The following is a 17,018-nucleotide window of genomic DNA, read 5'->3' on the forward strand; positions in this document are numbered from 1 at the left end:
ACCAGAGAGAGAGAAGAAGAAGACCCCCTCCTCACTCACCCCGCACAGCTTTTGAGCCAGCCAGTGCGAGGTGACCTCGATGACAGGTCCTGCGTTGCTCTACAGCCCTGGCAGGCCTGGGGCTGCCCCCCGCCCTGGTCCCCGGAGCTCGTACCTGTGCAGTGTTGCTGCAGCCGCCTGATCTCAGCGTGCAGCCCCTTGAGCGTGCTGGCATGCTCCCGCTGAAGGAACAAGAGGTTCTTCTGCGCGCTGTGCAGCTGGTTCTCCAGGTTTGCGGTCGCCATGCTGGCATCCAGATGACCTGCAGGGGACACAGGGCCTGGTGGCTGTCCCCGACAACGAGGGTCTCGGGGTGGCGGGCTGGAAGAGGACGCCGCCTGCCGCCTGCCCTCCTTGGCTCTGCGGGCTGGAGGGCAGTGTGAGGCCCCGCTCCGGATGCAGAGGGCTCCCTGATTCCAAATCCTAGGCTCTCCGTGGGCTACCCGACTTCAACAGACTGAGAGCAAAATCTCCCTTGACAGACTTCCCTGAGGAGGTGAAGCACTGCTGCCTCCGCTCAGGAGAACCGGGCGCGGGGAAGTGGAACCTAGAGCTGGCAGGCCAGGAGGACGACAAGCGTGGTGTTTCGGAGGGAAGTCCCGGGACCTCACAGAGTTGAGAGCCCCCCAAGTCCTTCTTTCCTTGGGAATTTCCTGAGAACCATTCTCACCGGGCCACGTGGTGGCTGCGGGTGTCTGGAGGCCGGACCCAGACCCTGCCATCTGCCACCCTCCGCCCCCCGCCGCCGGCTTCCATCCTCCATCATCAGCCACTTGCTCAGGGCCTTCGCTGTAACTCGAGAAATGTGGCGAAGTCAGTCGGCCATTCTGTAAAAGCTAGCCCAGTAATTCAAGACGCCTTGCGCGGCACTGAAACAGGCTGAGGATGAAATGTGGATTATCTGCCTATAAATTATTCCTGTGAACACAGAGCCTCGGGTGCCTTTTTCCTAATCTGCTGGGCCAACGAGCGCCCCCAAAGGAAATACCACCCCTCAGAGGGCTTCCGGTGAGCGGGTGTGTGGCAGGGTGGCACGAGGGTCCGCTCTGGAGGTGGCAACACGCCGGGCAACACCAAGCACTGTCTGTTACCTGTAAGCCCCGCAGCTTACAGATATTTACACCCCAGCTCTGGAGCTAAGAACGGCGCGTAGCTGGAACCCAGGACACGCGTTTTCATTCACACGAGGAGGCTGAAGGAGGAAAGGAAAGTGAGGGAGTGCAGAGGACAGAGAACGTGCCGGACAAAGCCTGGGCGAAGGGTGCACACGGACACGTCCTGGAAGGGACACGCCTGTCAGGGGGGAAGCTGGCAAGAGACAGCTGTGACTAAGAAGAAACAGCGCAGTTTTGGGTGGGAGTGTTCACTGCACCTATTACAGGAGGCGATCTGGCAGTGTATCTGGCGCCTTAGAATTTAGCTTCCGTCTGACTTAGCGGTTCCACTTCTAGGAGTCCCCCAGAGGGAAATGATGGCCTCCATGTGAGAAGGTGTAGCTATAGGAGGACGGTCATTACAGTGCAGTTCACAGTCAGAAAAGACCAGAGACAACTCAAAATCCAGCAAGAGGGAACTGGTTGAGTAAATACAGGATCATTTCTATGCAAGGAAGATCAGATTTCCCCAGGCCTTGAGCTCTACCTAAAGCTGGCTGCAGGCCATGCCAGCTGAGTTTCCATCCACCAGAGCCTTCCTCAGGGGAGCTGAGAGCAGCCTTTCCACAGGAGCGAGGAAGGTTTCCGCCCCCGAATTGTCTCCCTGCTGTAGCCACAAGTTCCTTGTATGGGGCTGCCGGGCCAGACACTAATTCTAACTGGAGCCCCACGGTGCCTGAGATCCCGACCCTGTGTGGTCAGCACGTGGCCTTGGGAGGAGGACGCTGACCTAACAAAGGAGCCAGCCCGGAACAAGGCAAGTCTGGGGCGTGAGCTGTGAAGGGCTGTCCGAAAGCTGGACAGCCTCGACATCAAACGGAGGCAAATGCAGGACCGCTTCTGGAGCTTCCGGTAGAGACGCCCACGTTTACTTCTGTTCAGCAGACCTGAGTCGGTCACTCTGGCATCAATTCCATTGTCTCACCGGGAACATCAACTCCTAGGCGCTACGATGGGCTTCGCAAGTGGCAACGCCAGAGGAGATGCCTTGTTCTCCTCTTTAAAAGGATGGACCCAAATCTGCGCTCCTGGTGGCTGATGCAGCAGGCAGAGCCTGTGTTTTAGGGGTTTGCCATTGACGAGAAAGAACAATTTACATTTGATCCAGAACTCAGTGTGTCTGGAAGGATGAAGAACGAGCCGGGTGTACAGTTGCCCCCTCGCTGCCCAGCAGCCTGGAGGGTCCACCGCTGCGTCTTGGTGACCCCACTTGGAAAACAGTTCTCAAGTCCACTTGCTTTTCTCCGTCTCTACACCTAAGCCACACCACCCTCACCTGAATCGCTGTGGAATCCTCCCTCTGTCCTCTCTCGCCACCTCGATTCCGTCCCCACGTCGTAGCAGAGTGATTTTCACAGGATCTTCGGGGGCCCCCACGGCTCTGAGTGAGGCTGGTCCACATGGGCCCGGGCCTGGCCCTGTGCCCTCTGTGCTCAGCTGCTCGGTGAGCCTCCAGGGCCTTGGCTGGGCCTCGCCTCCGCACCCCGGGGCCTTGTCTTGGGCTCCTCTGCCCGGAGTGCTCCTCTCGGGTCCTCCCTCGGCCCCACCGTTCCCGTGAGCTGACGTCTGCGTGTCCTTTACTTCTCGGCCCAAGTTCACTTCCTCCCGGAAGCCCTGGCCCCCGGGCTGGGCGACGTCACGCACTCTAAGCCTTCACGGCCTGCCCACAACTAGTTAACGGTCTCGCGCCTCCACGCGCAGACTGCAGGCTCGGTCCCCGCTGTACCCCGGGCCCTTGCACGGTGCCTGGCGCCCAGGAGGCCCACCGCCAGCACCTGCTAACCCAGTGGGCCCAGCGCCGGGTTGTCCAGCGTGGGTGCGGCACCAGGGGAGCTTGAGGCCCTCAGGGCTGAAGAGCCTTTGCTTCCACGAGCTTCTGGCTTAACTTACAGGCATGCCTTGCACAGAGAGAGCGCGACGTGCTAAAACTGCAACCCAGTTTCGTCCGGCACTGACGGCACAAAATGAGGCGTCGCCGACACCAGAAATAAACATGTGTTCTGTGACCTACCGTGGGGGGCAGGGAGGGGAGGGGAAATGTGGCCTCAGCAGGCACCCCAGTCCCATCACAGTTTGGTATTAAATTTTATTTGTAACAAATTTAATAGGATTTAAATAAGTATTCACATTCTAACGGCCTTGGCGAGTCGGCGACTTGAATGGCACTAAATCTGTAATTCATTAATTCACCGTCATAACTACAGAAATACAAGCGTGCCCTTGAAGCTTCCCATTAGCCTGGGCAGGCAGTCTGGGGAAGAAGGAACATGAGGTGAATAGAGGAGCGCGATTATATAACATGCAAAGCCGGCAAGTGAGCTCTGACGGCTCCGTTTGGAGCCCTGACAACCAGAGGACAGGGGTTTTTCAGCCCCGTGATATTCCATTTGGAGGTTGGTCTCTCTTCTTCCACACTCTATGCTGACTTAAAAGGCCCAGAGGAGGAGATGCCATCTGTGTGGGGCGTTCTCTGGTTGTTGGATATACATGCGTGAGACAGGTCCACTTAGGTCCGAGGAAACAAGTCACACCTCCAGATGGGATCCAAATTACTACAGTATTTTCTCATCAGCTCGAAAGGGTACATAGTATCACTGACTTGCTGAGGACAGGGAGTTGCTGCTGCTTAAAAGAAGGTGATGGTTTAATGTCTTCCCATTAGTTACTGATGACGTGGAATCACTGCAACGACTTAGTCCTTCCCAGAAGCTGACGTGAATGAAGCTACAGAAGCATCCTGTTCAGGCCAAGGAGACACAGCTGAGAGATGCAGATAATATGGAGGAAGGGATGGAGTTGGTTCTGGGAGGCTTGATTCAGAATCTCTGGCTATGGGAGCCAGAGATGTGAAGGAGCATTGACGACCCCTCCCTGAAAGCGTCAGCGTGATGGATGAAGGTGAGGTGCCGGCGTCTGCTGCAGATGAATGACGCTTCCTGCTCGAGTAAGAGGCACTCAGGCCCTCTCAGCCGTGTGTCAGCCAGTAGTGCAGCGTGGCTGACAAAACACTGCACTTTCCCTGTCAAAAGGGCATACACTACATGTCGTGGGCGCTTTGTACTGCAGCTCCTTGTCTCGAGGCAAATCCCATTTCGTGTCTCAGTGTCACCGGGAGCCACCGGCAATTTTACAGTTATTTGCTCGGTCAGAGGCAGCGTGGTCTGGACACAGGCCCTCTTCTCTCCCCAGAGATGCAGCCCTCACTGCAGAGGATGGCGTTCCAGCCACGGTGGCAGCCAGAGAACAAGCCCCACTCTGCCCGCTTCCTCCCGTGGAACCCTGGCAGAAGCAAAGGGCGTGGGCATCTCAAAGCAAGACCACCCATGGGGCAGGCTACCTTGATCGTGACTCGGAGGTTAGGCCACATCCATGATTTTTCCCGTGGCAAATTCACTAGACATTAAATTTCTGTGAATTTACTGTTCCCTCTATATGGTCAGAAAGTTAACACTTGAAAAGGGCCAAGTTCTATAGAGGTTGGCACCTGGCCGAGACAGCTTCCCGGAGCGGGCAGGGATACTAACATCACCTCGTGGTGACAACATGCTTTTAATGATGGTTCTCAGAGAGACGTGAGGACCCCGACCTCACTGGGTCTGCTCTGTATCCGCATGAGGACAAACTGCCTGTCAGTAGCTCACGTCCAGTTCTCAACCCAATTCAAAGTAATGTCCTTTCCTCCCTTTGGGGGCATTAATGTATAAATGATGACATCGTGATCTTATTTATGGACCATCTCCACTTGCACAAGCACAAAGTGCTTCCCCATCACTTACGTCGTTTGTTCTCACAAACACCCAAGGAAAAACAGGAACGTCCTGCCCACAAGTGAAAACATTAATCAAGAGATGCTGCATCTGAACCTCGAGGCTGCTCCTCGCCCACCCTCAGATCCTGTGGGCGAGAATCTGGAGGGCGGGGGTGGCCTTCACCTTCAGGCAGAAATTCAGATGCTTTCCACAAAGCGTACACGTGATCTCCAGTGCTCTGAAGCTGAGGGGGAAATGTGCGCAGTCCACTGCAGCAGCCTCTCGGCGGGAAGGTCTGCCGCGTTCCCCCAGCGCAGCGCGGGGCGAGCCCGGAGCCGCACTGCTCAAGGAGGTGGGACCCACCCTCCCTATGCTCCAGGTGGGACAGTCAGCAACCAGGAAGGCCCTGCCGACCACCCGGTACGGCAGAAAGACTCACCAACAAGTCTTGCTTTTTTTTTTTTTTGGCCACGCCGTGCGCATGCGGGATCTTAGTTCCCGCTGCCTCGTCCCTCCGATGCTCTTGGCCCACCCTGCCTGCTCAGCTGCCCACCCCTGCCCCGGCCTCGCCCCATACCACCTACACTGCTGCCCTCTCACCCCTGGCATCTGCCGCAGCCCCAGCACGGGGCCTCTGCACACTGGTTCCCGCAATCCGCACTGCTCTTGGCAAACCACCTCCCCCCCCCCACCGCCTAATCAGCCCCCATTCTTCCTTCGTGTCTGAACTCCCAAATTACGTACGGGCTTCAGTTACTTTTATACGGCTCCCCGATCGTACCGACTGGAGATCTCAACAAGAATTACGCGGCATTAATCAAAAAGCACTGCAGCAGCACTGATTTGAACATGACCTCATCCTGTAATTTCTTCATACGCCAGACACAATGTTTCAAAGTATCCCTGGACCACATTTCTTAGGCTAACAGAAATGGAATATCTTTGATAGTAAAAGGTCTCACCATTTAAAAATGGGACACTTCTTTGTTCCTGGGCAATCAAAAGTAGACTTATCTATTCTCTCAACACAAAGCTTGTGGAAATAGGGTAATAATTTTAGAATCTGAAAAAAAAAATAGTACACCCAGTACTCACGTGGTGCTGTGAATTAGTTATAACAAGCTATTTTAGATCCTAGTCATGAATAAGTTATAACCCATTCACATCTGGTTCTCATGCCGTGAACCGTCAGAATGACTGGCGTCCCACTGCCTCTGCGCGTGCTCGGCAGGGCCTGGGACCCGGCGAGCGTCTTGTGCGCAAGGACCTCTGTGCCTGTTTTGTGGGAACTGTCTGTGTGGCTCTGGTGTCCTCTGGCTGAAGCACTGTCACGGAGTAAATGAAGGTTGGCCAGAGGACAAAGGCAAGTGTAGTGATTAAATGTAAGAGGAGAAGAGATGGTTCCCAGCAGGGAGGTGGTGTCCTGAGTGGATTCGTGGACTCAGGAAATGTTGAGGGTGGCAGAGACCTTCAAAATCAACTATTCCAACACCTCTTTATTTCAAGATCAAGAACCTGGGGCCCAAAGAAGATTCGCTTAGCACAACGGGATAAAAAAAAGAGCAGAATGGCCAAAGTCTTGAGGTGCTAGAGTGTTTGGGGTTAAATCTGAACCCTATCTTGTCACCTAAACCATCGTAATATCTAACTTAAAGGGTTAAGTGCTAAATGCAATCACTTATGGTGTCTGGCATGTAGTAAGTGCTCAATAATTGTTACCTATATTATTTTATGTAAATATTGATCAATATATAAATATTGTTTACTTATTCCCACACTAGGGTATTTCCTGAACATCATCCAAGTGTGGAAATGAGCTAGCAAAGGATTCCAGTTACTTCCAAAGAGGGCAACATAAAAGCAAACACAAGCATTTTCTGCTGGCCTTTTCCATTTTCACTGGAGAGGAGCCATTCAGGGAAGCGAATAAAGAGAGTCAGGCAGAATCAGGCACCCTAAGGGACAGTAAAACCTACTTCCTACGTTGAATCAATCTATAGTACTCTACAAGAAGCTAAAAAAAGGTGGATGGCTAATTAGGCCATCAACTCTCAATCTAAAATACCTGCTTGTAGGAAAGGAAACTTACCATCTCTGAAAAATGAAGCCTGATGTTATTCTGAATTCACAACAATCCTGGACAAAGAAACTGTTTTAAGTTGCACGACCCTGTTATTTCTACTTGCACGTGTATTTAAGAAGTTCAGCTGATAAGTTATTTGAGAATCCCAAAGAGTTAGGACACTAAGAAAAAGGACAGCATTTCAAGGAAGCGTAAGCACTCAACAATCACTCCAAAAACATTCTGGTAAAAAGAATGAACACCATTAAAAAGTGGAAGTAAAAAAACGTTGAAAGCAAAAGATGCAATTATTTTTTTGAAGTGACAAAAAATCTTGTTTATTAATCATTCTTAAGCAATTGGGATATTTTTAAAACTAAGACAATAGGCGGGTCAAGAGCTTAGCACAGGAGTCAGAATCCTGGGCTCCAGTTCGCACTCAGCCACGTTTGAGCTGCAGCCTCTCTGTGCCCTCACCTTCTTCTCCCATAACGTGAGGAACAATAACAGTACCTACAAGACATAGTGACTGGGGGGATAAAATGAGCTATCTTAGATAAAACACTTAGCATGTGTCTGTCTACTGTGATAAAGTGGTAACTGAACTAAATTTGCACTCATCCAAATGTGGAAACTTCGGATGGAGACGCTTTTTGGGGTCCTGTTCTCTGTCTGGGTGGGCAGTGCACATCACCTTTTAATGGTTGGTCTCTAAGAGCTAAAAGAGGAGAACGCCAGTAGAAACCAAAAGAAGAAAAGCATCTTTTGCAAGATAACCACCTCACAGAGTAATCTGAATGTCTGCCAGTGAGGAGTTAGCGTGGCACATCTGAACTATGATATCATTAAAAATGATAATGTGCATCTATATTTATTGACAAGGAAATACATCTATACTAGGTTAAGTCAAAAGAGTATATTAAAAGCTGTATATATCATATTTTTGTAGATACAAGTAGAGAAAAAAATTCTAGAAGTATACACAATGAAACATTAAAAGCATTTATCTCTAGACGGTGGATTGTGGGTGATTTTTACTTAAAAAAAATTCTATTTTGGTACTACCTAAAGCTTCTTTAATGATGAAAATATATTACTTTATAGCCAGAAAAAACTATAAAGCTGTTTCTCTCACAAAACATAACCACTAACTATCCACTAGCAAAGTGGTATCATATGTTTTAATGATGTTGTTCCAGGGTAGTCTTGGGATGCTTTACCAGAACCAAGGAGAATTAACGGGAAGGCAATTTTTATAAAAGCAACTATTTAGTGTCTCCGAGATATGCAGAAAACGATCATGACGAGCCCTCGAGCGCCTCCCCACCCCCACGCATTGTACATTCCTGTAATTCTCTGACATTATCTGTCATAAAATACAAGGCTCATCACAATTCTTTAGACACTGACAGCCATTTCCTTCTGAAAGAACGTACAGCCTGACATTAAAGTTGTAATAGATGTGATTAGAGGCACCAGCAATTAGACAGGGAAACGCGATATGTGGTCGTCTGGGAAGGCTGCAGTCACTGGAGGCGTACGTGGTGGATTTATGAACCGTGTTTCTCTGCAGTCTGATTATCTCATACTTTAAGAGTTTCTATTTGACTTCTATTTAAAAACCACGTCACGTGTCTGTACGCTGGTAGGGGCGCGGTCCCTCTGTGTGTAAACGTCTCAGGAAGAAAGCAAGTCTGTGTTTCAGGTTGTCTGAAAGTGCCTCTGAGTGGGCCGTGGCCAGGTAGAGAAACACATGCACTCCCACGGTCTGAAATCACACAGTACCTTCTGGGAGTGCCCAGGGCCTCCCAGAAAACTGGGCGACTTCATGGCCAGAATGCTTATGCCCTGTGGCAGACCCCACCCCAGGAGGCAGGCGCACCAGCACCCCATCTCCTGGCTGTGAGGGGCTGCCATCCCGGGCATCACGTCAGCACACAGTCGGCTCAGCACTTCCTGTTTCAGGGAAGTTGCTTCTAGGGCAGGGGGTGGCCAGGTGGCCGGCGGGTCTGTGGTGACGCCACTTGGCCCTTCCTGCTCTCCCTGCATCCCCCTCCTGCCCTTCCTGGGCAGCCTCCAGCTGACTGCCCTGCCCCCTGCCCCCCGCCCCCGGCCCGGGATCACCCAAATCGCCTCATTTCAGAAGCGAGGGCAGGAAACATTTGCAACTAAAGAGAGATGCCATTTGTGAGCTCCTGACAACCTTGTCCTTTACCAAGATGATCCTGAGCCAATCATTTAGGGACATATAAAATCTCAAGCCTTCCCACACAAATAGCTCTACCGAGTGATATCTGCCTTTAAATGGAAAGGAAAATTAGCAGGTCATATCTGATTAGTGTTTCCATTTCTACATCTGACTGTGATTACTGCAGATTTTAATTGTCTGCTGGTTGATGACGAAAAGGTATGCTGACCCAAATGCCAAACTGTCCTCTTACACTGACGAAACAGGAGGTACTTCTCAAGTCTTAGCGCCTGACAATCACTACCCTAAACTGTATTTCCGAGGCTGAGATGTGTGCGCTTGCTTTAAAGATCTCTCTCTCTATGGTCTGCCAAACGGATGAACCATTTCAATTGATTTAACTGATAGGGCTTCTTTTATCCATTTTGTGCGCCTGACTAATTAGGCCCCCAAAAAGAAGGAAAGGTATTATTATTATTATTATTATTGGCCGCACCGTGCAGCATGCTGGATCTTAGTTCCCCAACCAGGGCCAGGGATCGAACCTGTGTCCCCTGCATTGGGAGCACGGAGTCTTAAATCACTGCCAGGGAAGTCCCCCGAAAGAAAGGTATTATTAACCAAAGCTCTATACACTTTAGTTTAGCCATACTTTTCCTTTACTACTTATACTGAAGTAAACTAGTCGGTTGTTTCATTAGTGCTAATAGAACATATTTAGCTAAACTCTCGCTAAGCATCTCAGACGATCACTGATAGAGAAAAGAGACTTTATCCTCGTGCTATTCTAGAAGGGACTCTGCCCGGTTCCAGCCATGTCATCTTGGACAGCATTACAATTTGGCTAGGCAACCAAGCAAAAACAAGACACCTCCCGACGTGCCCTTCTACAAAATGGCCCACACGAGTTATTTCAGACAAGTTGAAAGAAGAAGGATAGTAGAGAGCTTTGAAATCATTAAAACAGTCCAACAGTAGTCAATTCAGCGACTAAAGGAACCAGGCCCAAGCATTCAGTTTTAGTAATTACATACCCTCTGGTGATCAGTGATAAAATATTTTTACGGAACTTCTTTCCCTATGGAATAACAGCTGGAGTACAAATGTTTTTAAAAGAAGACAAACCTATTCTTTTAAAAAGGCATTTACCTGGATCTTCACTTCCTAGAACGTTTCTGATGGCTCCAGCATGTCCACCTAAGGACGCCTGACCTCTCGACTGCCCATCTACTGCTCTGACAGTCCCGACATACATTATCCACATCTTTAAAAGTTTCCTTTCTGTGAGCCTCCTGTGCCGTGTAGAATAAATGAGGCACGTTTACTGATGACATTTAGGGTGACTCCCATAAAGTTCTCTCTACTCACAATGATTCTTTTATTGTGTCAGGGGTTGGGAGAATTCCCAGAATCCTATACTCCACTTCTTTAGTAAGTCACGCATTGAGTTCCAGGGGAGGAGAAAACCTCCCCACAGAATACTGCTCTATTAACAGGGTCTGGCATTTAAAACAAACAATACTGAGATCCAGATGAAGCTGCCAAGAGTGAGAATGAGGCAAGGCATGCAGGTGCTGTGCAGGTAAGTTAGGGTTTGTCTTTGCAGCCAAGTTTGGATCATATTAGATAAACGAGCCATTAGTACATTAGCCAGTAGAAATAACTAAAAACAAATAAAGGTAAAATAAGAGGGAGGGCAATTGTCTTTCACAGATTACCTGTCACCTGTGGGAGGACAGCAGAAGAAATTGGGGAAAGAAAACCATCACGGCATTTTATATTCATTTGGAATTTTCAAAGAAGGGGATGCAATGCAGTATTTTCTCACTCTTCCTGTCCTTGACACTATTTTTCTTTTGCACTTTTGTCGTGTTTTCCATTTGTATGACAGCCTTTGTTTTGTTTTCCTCTCGTATTTGACCTCATACTCCCACAATGGGATTAATTATAATCCTGAAACTCTTTCGGGGCCCACTTTAATTTAGATACTTTTAATAATAAGCATACGATGTATTCGTATTTTTGGAACTTGGCAATTTTGGTTTAGAGTGCCCAGATTTTCCATTTGAAGTCCAAAATCCTGAGGCTGGGTGTTTCAGCTTCTTCTGGTTGATCCAATTCTGGTGGCGTCTATCAGGCAGTTGGGAGCCAGTGGAATTTGTTTTTCCTCCCATTTTTCATAATGGGCAGGATGGTCACCTCAGATCACATGGTTTCTTGCTGGTTGTGTGGGAGGGTGTGAAGCAGCTTCCATCTCAGCGAAACATCTGCGCCAAGATCCTTTTCCGCTGGCTTTACCCTGCTTTTCTAGGGTGTGACCACCGCAGTTTAAAGTGAGCTTGCTGATGGAGATGGTGTTGGTGATAGATAGACCTGTTCCGTCTCCCCCACTCTACCCTGACACAGCCTCTGCGTTGGTCTAAGGCACTTAGACCATACTCAAAGGCATTTTTTTTATTGTGAAAAGCTGAAAATCATTCACAAAAATCGACATTACGGCTATTATTTACCAAGTGTCTGTGCCAGGCTCATAGGTAACCACCTAATTCTTGAAACAATCACACAAGAGAGGTACGATACCCATTTTTTTAAAACATCTTTATTGGAGTATAATTGCTTTACAATGGTGTGTTAATTTCTGCTGTATAACAAAGTGAATCAGCTATATGTATAAGGTACCCATTTTTTGCGGAACTAAGGCTCAGAGGAGCAAGACCTTTGCCTAAGTGTACATGAGGCCCATGAGCCACATGCAAACTGTTTCCAAAGGCGGGCACCTCCTCTGCCTCCAGACGTGTGGAGTTTGGAACCAGAAGGTCTCATGACAGCTCTGGGAGAAGGTGTCAGTTCTGGGTGCTCTCTGTACCCTGTGGAACGTTCCGTCCCGGGGTGGCCGCTACAGAATGCAGCAGTAGTGACGATGCTGACAGTGACAAGAGTTGCCACGTACCTAGCGTACCGTGTGCTCGGTACTGTGCTGAGTGCTTTCCGTGCCTTCTCATCAAATCCAACAGCTCTGAGACAGGTACTTGCTATCTTCCCAACCTTATGTACTGAGGCATAGAGAGCTCAGAGCCTTATGGAGATCACACACAGACTGAGTATCCTCCTGGTGCTTTGTAGCTCCCTTTTCCCATTTCTTTTTAAGGAGGGAGAAATTGTGCTAACGTAGGTCTACACTTTTATTAGGAAAGATCTAACCCTTGGCTCAGAATTTCTCTTAGCTGAATCTTAAAGCATCCAGTGACAAGACTTTACCAAGGCGTAACTGTCTCCATCGGCTGCAGTCCAGCTGGAAGTAAGCTGCAGAGATGAGCTGTACTCAGGGATGAGCCAGAGCGACGCAGCAGGTAGGGATGAACCCCCAGGCTCTGGATCCGGAGCCAGCGTGCTGCAGTTTGATTCCTAGCCCTGCCACTTATTAACGATGCACCTTTGGGCAAGTTATGTATAACTGCCCAAATGGGAAAACTGCCAAATGGGAAAATAGTACCTACTTTATTGGGGTTGTTGTGAAGATTAAATGAGCTGACCTAAAGAGGCGCTATCCGGGACTTCCCTGGCGGTCCAGTGGTTAAGACTCCGTGCTTACAATGCAGGGGATACGGGTCTGATCCCTGGTCAGGGAACTAAGATCCCACATCCCACGTGGCAAAAAAATAAAAATAAAAAATAAGGAGGCGCTATCCAATAGAACTTCCTGCAGTGGTAGAAATATTCTCTTCTCTGCTGTCCAGTGAAGCTCATGACACACTGAGCCCCTGATATGTAGCTGGTGTGTATGAGAAAAGGAAATTTTCTTTTTATTTACTTTGATTTGACTTAATGCAAATTTAAGTTGTCCCACGTGGCTGGGGGCGACCATACTGGGCGGCGCAGATTTAAAGCGTTTACAGCTGTGCCTAGAACTACATACTGGCTGCCGTCGGTGCTCCGACACGGAGAGCCATCCCCAAGCGCTCCCTGGCTCGCAGCTACTCCACTGTGGAGCCCGCCGTGGCTGCTCTCTGCACTGCAAGAACACTTCAACCGGACTTTATTCTAACTGTCATTATCATCATCCCATCCCATCTTGCGTCTTTATAGCGTTTATCACTACCTAAAATGAGGTCATTGGTTGCTCTTTCTTACAGGACTAGAATGTAAGCTCCATGAGAAGAAGGGCTTTCTGTCTGTTCCCTGCTATAATGCCAGCACCCAGGGAAGGCCTCCCTCTAGGAATCTAAGGTGGCCCTTTAAGAAAGCATTCTCTCTAGTTGAGAATTAGTGGTAATCTCACCCAGTCTCTGGTCTGACACCCCCCGCAATTAGGTAGTGTCTTTTGTATTAGTGACATGAGAGGACTTGGAAATACTTCTCTGACTGGCACGGGAATAAGACAGAGGAGGAAGGAGAGCTAGTTCACGCATGCCTTTGGGAAGCTCACAAATAAAAAGGCCAGAAAACTATCAAGCCATGTAAAAATGAGATACAGTTTAATTTCAGTGGGAGGGAAAGTGTGCGCCTGTTCAGGACGTTCTGCAGAGCCTGTGACACACGGGATCTCACTGGGTGCAGCTTACACACCTGGACAGTTATTCCTGTTAGGAGCTGACTGTGTGGGTTCCTGGCGCTGACATAGGCACAGCACCAAACCCGAGAGGTGGCTCTGCCAGCATGAACTGGGCTGGCTTTGCGCTTTCTCAATTTTCGGTGGTGGCAGAAACTCAGAAATTCAGGAAATGCGCATGCCGAGCTCTGATGATGCTTTTCCTGGTCAGTGACAGAGAGAGAAAAAAGAGGACAATGCAGCGACTTTTCCATAAAGCTAACTTTATTCAGTTCAAAGGACACGTTTTTATTTTCATTTTAGAACCTCCCAATTAAAAAACGCACTGTTCCATGAATTCTACAAGCCTAGAAACCACTCGAGTCGCCAAGAGGTTATGGTGATGGCCAGGAGCTTAACATCATCATCGATTTTGTTTTTTAATTTATCTTTTGGAGTTTACGAGGCGCATTGCAACAGGCCTAACAACCAAGCTTCCTTTTACATATGCACCTCGAGGTTAAAGGTTAAGCCAGCATATGGTCTAAAGTGCTAGCTGTGTACTCAGTCCTATGCCTGTAGCTTATTGGGCATATAAGACTCAGCCACCAAAGTACACAGAAAACAAAGTATAATTAAATCCTCCCGAGGATGCTCAGTATGGAGCTAGGGGAAGGGTAACCCGTCACAGCACCTGAAGCTCCTTCTCAATTACCTGCCTGCTTCTCATAGGAGACTTTGTGAATCCCCGGCATGTGAGGACCATGCCCCAGTCATTTTAGCGTTCCTGGTACCTTACACATTGCTGGGCACATGGAGGTGCCTAAGGAATGTCGAGTGGCTAAGGACTGCAGTGACCAAGATGGTCTGAAGAGGCTGGGACTGGAGCTGGTCCTTAAGGATGGGCAGGGTTTACACAGGAGGAGGTAAGTGAGAATGAAGTTTCAGAAGTCCCAGTGAGACCATTACACTGTCTGACATGGAAAGAACATTCTGGGGAGTGGTGGAAAATAAAATCAGATAGAAAAGCGAGGACTGGATTTGAGTTGCTTATTAAAAGCCGCTCAGAATAGTTGAGATGGAAGAGAGAGGAAATGGGAAAAGTTGAGCTTACCCATTACAGCCAAAGCTCTACCAGAGGGAATTGAGTCTGGTGGGGATGATGCAGGGTGAAGGGAAGGGAAGGGAAGGGAAGGGAAGTGCAGCAGCAACACAGCCTGAAGCTCCAGGAAATCAGCATAAACATAGTAAACAACAGAACTGCCTTGTACTGAGGGCTCACATATCCGGGAGCACCAAGCTACACATGGTAGAAGCACTCTGACAACTAGACGTCCTCCTCCTATCTCACACATTAGCAAACAAGCTGAAAGGGTTAAAGGACTTCCTTTAAGTCACAGCTAGCAAGTGGCTGGGTGGGGCTTCATCCCAAACCAGGCTGACTCCAGGGCCACGCCCTTACCCATGAACGCCACTGTTCTCCCCAGGTGGAGATGAAAGGCATGCATGCCTTACAGAGCCAGAACATCCTTTGCCCCGTATTCTACTTGTTAAAACATCCTTTGCCCCATATTCTACTTGTTAAAACTCCTCTTCCGCTCTTTTCTGCTCCTTCCCCCATATTTTAAGTGTTAAGCTTCTCCAGTCTACTCTTTTTTGCTCAGTGCTAACCGGGAGAATTCCAGTGCTTATTCTTGATGCTTGTGAAGAAAACATCTCAGAATAAGAGAGAATGTTTCTTCGCTCCTAAAGCTGCAGAGAAGCAGACACTATTCTGGGTTAAGAAGCTATAGTTCTGGTAAAGAACCATAAGCGTACTCTGCTATTCAGTGTGGAAATGTGTATAAAGTTATATACTTCTGTTTTATTATCAAACAAGTATTTTAAGACATTTCGACTTCAGAGATTATTTCTGACTCATTTAAAATGTAACTCAATTTCTAAAAGTTTGCTTTTCTAATAGGTTGCCTTACTTGATAATTTATCATCGTAGTAATATAATTTAAAGAGATATCTCTGTTTTGAAGATACAGAATTTTTTAATTTTTAAAAAAATAATCTTTTATTATTAAAACACCTTTAACCCCCCCTTTTTTCTTATATCTTATTGGAGTATAATTGCTTTACAGTGTTGTGTTAGTTTCTGCTGTATAACAAAGTGAATCAGCGATACGTACACATATATCCCCATATCCCCTCCTGCTTGAGCCTCCCTGCTCTAGAAATTTTAGGGCTTCCTGGTTAGTTAGAGGAGGGGCTTTTGCTCTTCATACAGAAGGCTGAATTAAGTGCAGACACTAACACATTCTTTATTCAGATGGAGTTTGAGTCTGCCTGTTCAGATCAACAACTGGTGTGACAACCCGGATGGCTACCAGCATGGGGAGGAGAGAAAGAGGAGGACAGGGGCTCCTTGCTGAGATAAATATAATCCAGCAAAGAGGGGCGAAGGTAACGCCCATCGGGTCTTGCTGAGGAGCTTGCCTGCTTCCGCAATCTGACTGACCTGCTTGGAATACCCTCCACGGAGGATTTTCGTTTTCCTCAGAGAATCTACACAGTCACTGTTTTACAGCTGCTGCAAGATGCAGTTGGTTATATTGGTCCAGAGAATACACGGAGTTGGTGTGTAAATTTTATGACTTGAGACAAGTGTAGGCAGTCAGAATTTGAGGGGGAGCATCCCGCTGGTGAACCCCATTTGCGGGTCTGACCGAGTTAGGCAGTGGTACCCCCGGGGAGACTGGAGGTCTGGAGACACTATGGGTTGTCACAGCTGGGGAAGGGGCACATCTGGCACCTGGTGGGTAGAGGTCAAGGGTGCTGCAAAACAGCCTACGACGCACAGGAGGGCCCTCACAATGCAGAATGGTCCTGCCCCATGTCTCAGCACTGGGTCAGAGTCAACCTAATCTGAGGCAGGCCTTTTGTGCCTTCTGACGAGGTTTACTCTGCTCTCCTTGGGTTTCCGGGATTGCTAGTAAACCGTGGGTGACGGAGTGCTCAGGAGGGACAGGTCCCAGCCACGTGCAGCCTCCTTCCTATAAGAGGGCTCCTGACCTTGGAGGAAAGGCAACCATCAGTGAGAGACTCCCAGGGTGCCTGCTGGAGACGGTTTCTTCTCCACGTCTTCAACTCTTGGTGAGGCAGGTGTGCAGAAAGGCACCGCTTTACCGGCCTCACTGTCCTGGGTCAGGATATGTGAATCTCCTTTCTTCGGCTCAGAAGAAAGGGGCTGCGGGTAAAATGTGCCTAAGAATATAAATCATTTTCCTCCTGTTATCGGATGGCATGAGAT

At 48.7% G+C, this 17,018-nt stretch overlaps 1 protein-coding gene across 2 annotated transcripts in view; it reads right to left on the minus strand.

Annotated features, from left to right (window-relative positions):
* CCDC92 (coiled-coil domain containing 92) overlaps positions 1–17,018 on the minus strand; it is a 29,725-nt gene that overhangs the window by 3,830 nt on the left and 8,877 nt on the right. Inside the window, exon 2 of one of the 2 annotated variants that reach the window (XM_027125061.1) lies at positions 155–301. In XM_027125061.1, the coding sequence (XP_026980862.1) occupies positions 155–284 (130 nt within the window). In that variant the 5' untranslated portion in view covers positions 285–301. Of the gene's footprint in view, positions 1–154; positions 3,848–17,018 lie in introns of those variants that run through there. The other variant, XM_027125062.1, reaches the window with a different exon arrangement.

The sequence above is a fragment of the Aethalodelphis obliquidens genome, unplaced genomic scaffold, assembly GCF_003676395.1.
Source record: "Aethalodelphis obliquidens isolate GAN/ISIS:26980383/991018 unplaced genomic scaffold, ASM367639v1 scaffold28, whole genome shotgun sequence".
Classification (NCBI taxonomy): Eukaryota; Metazoa; Chordata; class Mammalia; order Artiodactyla; family Delphinidae; genus Aethalodelphis; species Aethalodelphis obliquidens.